The 9,584-nt window shown below is 52.3% G+C and overlaps 4 protein-coding genes across 4 annotated transcripts; 2 read left to right on the forward strand and 2 right to left on the reverse strand.

Moving 5' to 3' along the window:
• The first annotated feature begins 116 nt into the window (after positions 1 to 116).
• Positions 117 to 5,136, forward strand: TGME49_239630 (cytidine and deoxycytidylate deaminase zinc-binding region domain-containing protein). The gene is made up of 5 exons (XM_002366561.2): positions 117 to 1,459; positions 2,155 to 2,261; positions 2,743 to 3,217; positions 3,659 to 3,821; positions 4,462 to 5,136. Exons 1-5 carry the CDS (start codon positions 1,234 to 1,236, stop codon positions 4,826 to 4,828), a joined length of 1,338 nt encoding a protein of 445 aa, XP_002366602.2. The 5' UTR covers positions 117 to 1,233; the 3' UTR covers positions 4,829 to 5,136.
• Positions 5,137 to 5,286: 150 nt separating this feature from the next.
• Positions 5,287 to 6,453, forward strand: TGME49_239640 (hypothetical protein). Its single transcript, XM_018780560.1, has 4 exons — positions 5,287 to 5,646; positions 5,708 to 5,837; positions 5,890 to 5,985; positions 6,045 to 6,453. The coding sequence occupies exons 1-4, from the start codon at positions 5,539 to 5,541 to the stop codon at positions 6,164 to 6,166; spliced, it is 456 nt and encodes a 151-aa protein (XP_018637656.1). The 5' UTR covers positions 5,287 to 5,538; the 3' UTR covers positions 6,167 to 6,453.
• A 125-nt stretch (positions 6,454 to 6,578) lies between these two features.
• On the reverse strand, positions 6,579 to 8,221 carry TGME49_239650 (hypothetical protein; the record flags this gene model as incomplete). Its single annotated transcript, XM_018780561.1, has 4 exons — positions 6,579 to 7,905; positions 7,959 to 8,052; positions 8,114 to 8,155; positions 8,215 to 8,221. The coding sequence occupies 4 exons, from the start codon at positions 8,219 to 8,221 to the stop codon at positions 6,819 to 6,821; spliced, it is 1,230 nt and encodes a 409-aa protein (XP_018637655.1). The 3' UTR covers positions 6,579 to 6,818.
• A 127-nt stretch (positions 8,222 to 8,348) lies between these two features.
• Positions 8,349 to 9,554, reverse strand: TGME49_239660 (hypothetical protein; the record flags this gene model as incomplete). Its single annotated transcript, XM_018780562.1, has 6 exons — positions 9,359 to 9,554; positions 9,264 to 9,295; positions 9,141 to 9,200; positions 8,696 to 9,085; positions 8,513 to 8,630; positions 8,349 to 8,449 (listed from the first exon to the last, which is right to left on the reverse strand). Exons 1-6 carry the CDS (start codon positions 9,474 to 9,476, stop codon positions 8,349 to 8,351), a joined length of 819 nt encoding a protein of 272 aa, XP_018637654.1. The 5' UTR covers positions 9,477 to 9,554.
• Between the last annotated feature and the right edge of the window lie 30 nt (positions 9,555 to 9,584).

Here is a 9,584-nt window from a genome sequence, read left to right on the forward strand (position 1 = left end):
GTCCGCATCCGCGCGCGCTGTTCCGAGGTTTCCTCGATGCTGATTCCATCTCGAGAATTTGGTTTCACGTTGTTGTTGACGCGCGGAAGAGGCCTACTGCAGCTTCTGCGTGATTTCAGAAAGAAAGACAAGAAAATCTCGCCAAACGAAGCCACATAGCGACAACCCGCCCTCGCCCTCCGCAGAGCCCCCAAACGTTCCCGTTGGTCCCCGCATTTTTCATCTGGATTCTCCCGCCTCACTCTGAGGAGAAACGCGCCCGAAAAAACACTCCTTAGCACACTTTAGCTGCTTCCGAAGAAGGCGGCACCGTTGTTTCTAAGTCTGCTCTGATGGGCATCAAATAGTGAAGTCGCACAACCGAACGGCGTGTGCCGCGTTTACGTGGAAGCCACGCCAGTGTGCCAGTCGCGTTTTTCTTCCTTTCGTCAGCAGACTGGTGAAAACGCAGAACGGTGAGGTGTGGAGAGAGACCCAAGGGACTGTGTGTTTTTCTAGGAAAGGGAAGTCGTTTCTGCGACTGCCGGCCGCGAGCGACGTCGGGTTGCTCTCCACGGTTTTGTATGTTAAAGTTGGGAAGTACGGAGTTGCAGTTGGCGGAAACTTTTGCGATTCGAATTCCCGGAAACGCTTACCCGCACAAGAAGCCTTGAAGTGGTGGGACCTGGGAGTTCAAAGTGCTTCTCAGTGTGATTTTCTTCCCTTCCTGGCGTTACTCGCCTGGTATCAGGGAACAAGCCTTGAAACATCTGCACGGGTGGAACTTAGACGTCGTTTCGATTCGCGTGGGGGATAAAAGGAGAGTCAGACCGGTTCGTCGGTTTCCCGGATTCGCCTGGAGTGTTTCGCATTCATGAGACTCAATCCTTAGAGGTTTTTTCTCCTTGGTTTTTGGTATGAAGTGAATCTGCTGCGGCCGGTGGTATGCCTTGTTTTCCTGCTTCAGCACGTCTCAGTTTCGTCCTCTCCGAGTTTTCTTGTTGCCGTCGGTCTCAGATGGATTGACACCTATTCCTGTGTTTTCTTTACACCTCTGGAAGCCGCGCTTTTCTGCCGTTTGCGTTCCACCACTGCCTGTATTGCCTGTTGTCGCGACTTCTCAGTCGTTTTCTCGCCACCAGTTTCAGGCCCTTCAAAATTTCGTTTGTTCCAGTGCATGCCGCGCGTGCAGAAGTGCACCGAGTGGGTGCGTAATTCGTTTTCAGTGTTTTTCCCGTCCGACAGTTCCAGAAAATGGGTCAACACGGTGCTGAGAGCGCTCCGCTTTCGCACGCCGGGATCTCTTGTCGCGTTCTCTCCGAAGGTGAAACACAGCACCAAGATGCAGATCGTTTTCTACAGAAATTCGGAAGCAGAATGTTGGACGTGGCCCGTCTCGCCGCGACAAATGCGTATGCGCCATACACGGGCATGAAGACCGGGTGTGCCGTGCTGACGGCGAAGGGAACTATACACGCAGGTAACAGCAGAATTCGTCGAGAGAGGGGGGCTTCCGTAGATTCAACTTGCTTTGTTGGAGTCTTGGCTACTATTTTCACCTTAACCGGTTTCCGTCTGCGTGCAGGAGTACGTAGCCGTTGGTCCAGCAGGATCCGACAGGAGTACCCGAGTCCTGTTTGTTCTCTCAGTCCATGGCGTTCAGGCGGTGCTCATTCTGCTGACTGTGGTGCATACGTTGAAGACGTGAGGAAAAGAGATGTCAATCGCCGTTCACACCCAGCAGGTCGAAGCTGTGGATGAGTGTAAATTGCGTACTTTATCCCTCACCACGCTACATAGCACTTGACTGCTCGTTCCACCACTCTCTGAGTTTACAAGGAGAGTTGGAGCAGCACGCCCTCGTTTCTTGTTGAACCAAGGAAGACACACATAAGTGTGTGTGGGGGGCGTGTCGACGTCGATCAACTGGTGTTTGCTCTCCTTTTCAGGAAAGAATTTTCGCTTTTCTGAGACGTGCTGTCTGTGCTGCTTAGACAGCTGTACCGCGTTCGTTCCCTGGTCGCATGCGGGTATACAGTCGCCCGCGTCGACGTGGACGTGAGGTAAAAGAGCGAAAGGAAGCGAAGCTGGTTTTTCGCCGTCTATCAGAGAGGAGCGTTTTCAGACTCCATCTAAAGGTGGTTGTGCCAACCTGTGGTCTCTGCGTCTCTCCAGGCTGCACCGTAGAGAACGTCTCGTACCCGTGCTCGCTATGCGCCATCCATTGCGCCGTCTCGGCAGCTGTGTCGTCTGAGCTCGGGAGACAAAGTCGCCTGGAAGGAGTGAGAGAGGATTTGCAGAAGCGTTTGGGCTTCACTAGCCCTTCCCTTAGTTTTCAGTTTCTTGCTGCGGTTTCGTGAACGAACAGAGGAAGTCCCCGTAGAGGCATGCATTTCTCAGCTGCGACATGATGCGCATGCGCACACGTGGACCGGTGCCCATTCGCGCGGCAGAGGGGATGTATTTGTGCGTAATAAGTGCCTAATGTGTCTGGCTCTACATGAAGATATCTTTCGTTTAGGTTCGCTGTACGTGCCCCAGGAGGAACCGCGGGTCGACGTCGGTCTTCGCGTGTGGAGTCCAAGAGCGGTGTGTACGAGGCACCTCGAAACCCCCTATGCCTCTCGCAACACAGCCTTCTGCCCTCATACTCGCGTGCATGCACTGCCGTTTCTCTCCCAGGGAGACGGCTTACCGCAGAGTCCCCACGTGCCGTATCGTCTAGCAGCGTGCCCCGTCGTTTCTCTCTTCTGTTTACTGCAGCATATCGTTGCGTGTGTCGTCGTGGACTTGGTGTTGGCCGGTGAGAACACGCAGACAGACAAGGGCGCAGCGGTTGCACCTGAGGGAGCGAAGACAGGCGCGGCTCTCGTGAAGAGCCGTGCGCTGCAGCGCCTGACTGTCCCTGGATGTTGTCGTCAGTGGCTGCGAGAAGTCCAGGGACCTCGCAAGGATGTCGAAATTCTTCTTATGCGTTTCCGGGATCAGCCGGACACTGCGTGCGCCGGCGCGGCGCCCGAGGACAACGCCCAAACGGCAAACAAACGCCCCAGAAAATCTCTCCGCGGCCTGTTTGAACACTGCGTGTCTAGCCGAGTCGACTGCCTTAGCCACGTTTTCCCGTCCGTTCTGGGCCACGCGCCTTCGGGCGATTTTCCTGGAGGCTGTTGGCCAGATTTTCCAACTTTGAACGAAACTCGCTGGTTCCGCATGAACGCGGACGTGACAATGATAGATGGTAAGGCAGCCGGCGAACGCAAACAGTGCAGTGACATGCGCGAACGCGTCTGGATGAACCTCTCCGGCGGCATACAGACCGAAGTAGCAAATCAACATGGGATACGCAGAGCAACTGGTTAACTGTTGAATTACTCCTTCTGACATGCCGTCTGTACGAGTGCCTCGGCTTGCGCTTCCGACATCTTGTCTGTGTGCGTATGCGTAACCGGGGAATGTAGCTCCTAATGTGTCTCAGGTAGCGAGCTGCTGAAAACACCAAACAATGCCAGAGTGAGTTTCATGATAATGGCACACCCTGTATACAAATGCCGGGCTTTCAAAGGTACACTGGATACCTCTATCCTAAATGTTCTTAATATGACGGTCATGAAAATCACAGGAGACTCCGAATCCGGTATTAGTGTGGCGCCGGATTTAGCGTGTGTTACGAGTTCCGCAGACTCCCCAGTTCCTCCGTTCCTTCCCGGAATGATCCGCACGCTGTCGACCGCGCTCCGTCGCGCATACTGTCCGTACTCGGAGTTTCCCGTTGGCGCTGCAGTCCTCACTGACAAAGGCGTTTTTATTGGCTGCAATGTCGAAAACGAAGTGCTCTCTTTAGGGTAAGGACGACCTGTGTGCTGGTTATCGCAGCAGCCAGTCAGCTTGGTCACGCGCGCATGTATCAACGGAACTTTCAGATTTGTTAAAGACGAACTGATGCGAAAGCATTTGCCAAAGAGGTTTTCGTTAATCCAGAATGAGAGTTAAGAGCTTGAAGACAGTCAGATACAGCGCAGACTCGAAGCACGTCGGAGCGCCACGTTGTGGATTGTGGACTCTCTACGCGGGTGCACGTGTGCAGCGAGTGGTGTTTTTTCATTCTGGTTACCGGCATGGATACAAATGCGGAAACTTCCAAGGGCAGGGACTACCAGTTGCGTGCTGTTTCTCCGACAGCCGTATGTACTATCGTTCAGTAGCACCGGTAGGCGGCCGTTCTGTGATGTGTGCGTTCAAGGAGTTTCTGGAACCGGCAGTGGGGCATGAAAAGCAAACCGGATGACTGCTGGTATCTGGGTGTGATAGTCTTATCAAAGCACAAACCGCTTGTGAGCAGATCAGTCCATTTCAGTGCGGTTGACACTTCGCATCTGTCATTAGCATATGAGGATGCAAGACAACTTCAAGGGCGGTGTGTAAGCGTGCAGTGTTGCTAGAAAAGAGTGGGCTTGCGTGGACGCTGTGGCGCGTGTCCTGCAGGCTCTGTGCCGAGCAGACAGCCATTGCGAATGCTGTCGCAAGCGGCGCCAGGGAGTTCATTGCGGTCGTCGTGGCCTTCCAGAATTTCGTCCAGTGCTTTGGCAGGCCTTGCGGAAAGTGCAGACAAGTGATCGAGGAAGCCAGTTCAATGTCGAGTGGCAGAACTGGCTCTGTCACTGTTTATTCCTGTCGCAGAGTGATCGACGGGTCGGCTGAACTAAACTGCGATAGCAGCATACCCACACGGTGGCAGTGCCAAGCCGTACGGGGAGTTGGTCTGTTGCCTTATGCGTTCAACTCACTCGATGTAGCGACAAGTGCTGCAAGCGAGAGCAGCGAGGAAAGCCTCAACGGAAGTCAAGTGTAGAGCGTCAGCGTGCAGTTGGGATTGGGTGTACTTCTCCCCCTTCAGGGAAGGGAGTGTTTAGCAACTGAGATGCAACGTGGCCACACAGGGGACTTGACGAGTTTGGCCTGTTCGACGAGAGAGGTCAACGTTTCTGGAATGTGATAGAGTCATTGTGAGACTCCGGCTTCAGAATTTCCTTCCGTTCAGTGGCTCTATCTGAGGTTTTTGCTGGGAAATGTTTTCGATCACCTTGGGTCTACAGACCTCATTCAGAACTGGATACTCAACCCAGGCACGGCCTTGTCTGCTTTAAAACACTTCTTCCAGAAGATAAAGATTCAGAGGAAACAGGCGCGCGGCAGGTCAAGCCACTTGTGCACTGTTTCTACGGTATCTCGAGAAAAGACGTTTCCAACCTGTCTGTGACGACGGGTGTATGTACAGCAGAAAACGTAAAATGGCTTATGCGTCCGCGAACGGCCCGCTGGAAGTAAAACACCAAGTTTGGTGATAGTCGGTACAACAAAGCCGTTAAGTTACTTTTGCAGTCTTCTCTGGACCTGTGCTTCCGCCTACACTTCTGCGACGAGCCGTTGAACGCTTGGCCATGCTAGCCGCATCAGAAAAACGAGCTGTCATCGATGTGAATTTCTCACTTTTTCGATGGTGCATTTGCTCAACCTTTGCACACGTGCGAAGTCGCTGCTAGATTTTTCGACACTCTTCCCATGACTGCCGATAAGTTCACGAATGGCATCACACGGAGTGATGATGTGCCACACGAACGACAGAGAGGAGCTGTTACGGGACTTGCAGAGGTGCCAGTCGCGCTGCAGGTGAGTCTGGAGTGGACACAAAAGGCACTTCAGGACTGGACCAGAACTCTTTTCGTTGTAGACAACGGTAACGTCATGTCCAGGCGTACACGGATGTTTGACGTCGCTGCATGAGCGTGCAGACGCTGTGATAAAAACGGATACCTCCCGTGAGGTATTCACTGTCTTGAGCGCGTCGCCCTTTACCAGAGGTGAGATCCCGAACGACGTGTTTGCGTGTTTCATACAAAAGTGGGTCCACAGAGGAGTGCTGCAAAATTCTGCAACAGAATGTTGTGTTGCGCGCGAAACTGGACGCAGAAACAGCTGAAATGCAAGAGGAAATCGAACGACTCTCCAGTAAGGCTCATCAACGTGGCTTCGGATGCGTGTCTGGATAAACGTTGGCACAAATTTAGACCTTGCGAACGCGCTCAGGCAAATCGCCAACCGGGAGCTGGCCAAAAGCGAATATCGGATACTTGAAGGAAGCATTGTATGCCTGACGGCGCTTTTCTTTCTTTTGCTATGGCTAATGTGAAGGAAATCAGTAGGAACTCCTTGTTGCTTCAATCAGGCCCGTGTCCATGATGCCTGTACACAATAGGTCATTCCGTGCAAAGTGTTTTGTTCCGCTCTTTTGTGTTCAACGGCACAGCACGGCTGGCGACCGTTACTGTAGATGGCGCCGCTGGTATTTCTTTTTGGGTGTGACAGGAGACCTCCAAAGCGGGAACGCCTTTATAAAAATGTGTTCCGCTGTTTGAGTGTTGGACCACCTGCCACAATCAAGGCGACAGTGCTGCTCTTTCTGCAGAAGATGACGCAGCACATCACTGCCCTATTGAATGCAGCTGTTCTATCGCGAAACGCTAGTAGGTCGTCTTCACTGCAAAGAGGACGGAACCTTTGATTAGCAGGTGTCACACCCTCGTAGAAAGACTGCTACTATCGTTTGCTACTGGCACTGCCTGTGTACATGAGCTCGGGTGCCACGCCCCAAAGTCCGCAGAATTGTAGAAGATACAGAATTTAAAGCGACTTGCTAAAAGGGAGGTCATGGCTCTCTGATAGCTGCACATCATTCACGTTGGTCACACACCGTCACCCCCAGCAGGGGAAGTACTTTCATCGCCGACAGTGATTCGTCCATTTCTCTCTTATTCATCAACGCACGCAGCGTCCCTACTCATTTACCATCCTCCTTCCAACACCTCATCCCATTTCAGCTTCATGTAGAGCTTCCGTATACGTCTCTCTCCAAGCGCATGGAACAGAAAAACCATGGCGTCATCGGTCAGAGTTTCTTCTCCGGTACCAGTCGCAGTTACCAAATCCTCCATCTTCTGGCGGGTTGACAGAAAAGGCCGCCCTTCCGCAGCGCCATGTTGCTCTATACTATATGCCACTGGACGATTAGCGTCCATTCTTTGTCGCTGCCTTTGGGCCTGACTGCGGTCTCGTTTCTTCGAACATGCGTTAGGCTTTTCCTGCGATGGCGTAGAAAGATGGTCGCATTTGCTCTCACTCTCAGCAGAGGTGTTTTCGATGCTACTACAGTTGCACGGGCCCCTCCCTACGTCACCTACCTTGTCTCCATGTTTTATAGGGTTAGGCTTCTTTCCCACGACAGTAAACGTGGCCGGGTGTCTGCACTGACAGCTGAGAGGGGACGCCACGACCGAAGGGGCTGGTGCCTTCGTGTGATCTCGAACGAACTCGTGACACTCTAAACCTTCGGTTGTCCTCATATGAATGCCTTCCTTCCTGTTGGAGGCGCGTCCGTGTTCGTGCGCGAGACAACGCGAGCCCACGCTGTCTTCAGGTGCAACTGTTTCTGCGCGGTTATGGATATTTCGTGAGGGAGGAAGAAGAGTCCTAGCGCCGAGCAACACGGATGACGAGGTCAGACCGTCAGGATTTGCAACGTCAGCCTTGTTTATCTCAGCAGTTGCGTCGGAGCTCTGTTTAGTCATTGACATTACGCATATCTGCACGCATCGCAGCCTAGCACGTTCGACTGTAAGCTGAACAACTGGAATCAGATATGTTGTCACCTGATGCTCCACAGAGATGCCCAGTTCCTTCTCGAGCAGCATATCTGGTGGTCCTTCGGAAATGGGCGAAGCTCCAGGAATGTAAGCTGCTTGTTCTACCACCAAGGGTGCGTGGGACGCAGTCAAGGAATCGTCAAATTTTGCTGGCCAGTGGGACCGTCTTATCTTCTTCAATTGCTCCGCGTCGTGCACCGGCCACCCATTCAGCCGCATAACTACGAGGCTGGTACCAGCATGTGTAGCATGAAGAATTTCCAATCGACAGTGGTCACTTACGTTGAGGTGGGATCCAGTTCCGCACACCGCTCGACCAATCCCACAAAGTCACCAGCGGGGTGGAGTTCCGAACTCGCTGGTCGCCAAGAAGAGTCTAATGAAAGAAAATTTGGATGGTGGTTGGGCTCTATTAAATCACCGAGTTTGTCACCCACCAATATCATCTAACAAAGTCTCGTTGTCACGCAAGACAATTCCTGCGGGAAACAGTAATTTTGCAATCGAGTGTCTATCGATAATAACTGAAACAACTGACCTTGCATTTCCTTTTCCTTTGCGTACTGTTGGATGAGATGCAGTAATTTGCCTTTTTCAACACCGCAGATATGTGAGATATAGAGAAAGTTCCCCTCTGCATAGTGGTAAATAGCCCTGGCGAGCTGACGGGTGTCATGCAAAAATAAACTCACGGAGGCACCTTTTGCAACGATTTTCCGGGACAGACTGGGTCAGCTGCTTCCCCAGCGCCGCAGTAAGGATGGAGGGCCCTTCTAGGGTATCATCATGCAATAGTGCTCAATGGCCAAGGGGGTAGCAACGTCTTCAAAGCCTACCTACGGGAAGGCTGAAAACGAACGTATCGTCACTCTGAATGACTCTCCTGAGCGCACGGGAGTCTTCCTGTGGAAATGACTTCGCAAAAGCATTTTCCAGCGAGTCAATGCGTCGCATCTGTGGATATGAAGAAATAATGTATAGTAGTCACGTAATGGCCTTCAAACGAAAGTCGTTCATACCTCAACCGGGGAAACGACGGTGCAAAGACTGTGGTCAGAAACTGCGTCTGCAGTTACAGACAAACATGCACTGTCAGAGGTTACAGCATCGTCGTGGGGGCGATGCGTGGCCATCGAGTCAAGAGTGTGACCAGATGGTGACCGCGTAGGATCTGCGGTAATTTCCTTTTCTCCGAGAGACGCTGCAAGAAGCCCTGGTGATGCTCTACCGGTTCCACCTGAAATGTCATGCTCGTGTTCGGTGAAGGACTCCCGAAGACGCTGACGCCTCTTCGCGAGGAAAATATCGAGCGACGAGGCAGTTTGTAGGTTTGTTTCGCCTTCAGTTCCCCACTTGTGATAGCGAACCATACAACCAAACAACGCATCCAAGTCCCCATCTGTCAGTTCCTACCAAGCGCCCTAATGGACGAACAGAAAACGCGACGAAAAAAGCAAGACGCACCTCCATGCAAGAGGAGCTTCGATCGAGCTTCTCTGTCGGAAGAATTGCCACCTCCGGAAACTGAGCGGACAGAATTGTTGTACATGGAAGTGGCCGATGTAGGAGCTTCTCCGGTCACGTTACCATGAGAAATTTCGTCAGACAGCAATACGCTCCTGTAGTAAGAAATGGAATAGCTGATGATGCTTCTGGCCAGCAAACACGATCAGACAGCGTACCGCAGAAATCGCCAAATCCTCGTGTTCGTCGACACTCCGTCTGCCACGCAAACGGAAGCCACGAAAAATTGCCTCCCCAATGGATGGCTCTCCCCATCTTCTCGTTCACCAGCTGCATGTATGAACAATTTTTTGTCTATGCCTATTGAATTACTGAGACTTTTTGTGAACACTGTCCAGCGCTTGAACTCATTAAACGAGCACATGGAGCACAATGTCGTGGACA

This window comes from Toxoplasma gondii, chromosome VI (genome assembly GCF_000006565.2).
Source record: "Toxoplasma gondii ME49 chromosome VI, whole genome shotgun sequence".
Taxonomy (NCBI): domain Eukaryota; phylum Apicomplexa; class Conoidasida; order Eucoccidiorida; family Sarcocystidae; genus Toxoplasma; species Toxoplasma gondii.

Coding starts and splice junctions, on each gene's coding strand:
- TGME49_239630 (XM_002366561.2), top strand. CDS start 1,234: ATGGGTCAACACGGTGCTGAGAGCGCTCCGCTTTCGCACGCCGGGATC. Junction 2,262..2,742: donor GACAAAGTCGCCTGGAAGGA/GTGAGAGAGGAT, acceptor TGTTTACTGCAG/CATATCGTTGCGTGTGTCGT. Junction 3,822..4,461: donor AACGAAGTGCTCTCTTTAGG/GTAAGGACGACC, acceptor CGTGTCCTGCAG/GCTCTGTGCCGAGCAGACAG.
- TGME49_239640 (XM_018780560.1), top strand. CDS start 5,539: ATGACTGCCGATAAGTTCACGAATGGCATCACACGGAGTGATGATGTG. Junction 5,647..5,707: donor AGGTGCCAGTCGCGCTGCAG/GTGAGTCTGGAG, acceptor TTTTCGTTGTAG/ACAACGGTAACGTCATGTCC. Junction 5,838..5,889: donor CGCGTCGCCCTTTACCAGAG/GTGAGATCCCGA, acceptor GTGGGTCCACAG/AGGAGTGCTGCAAAATTCTG.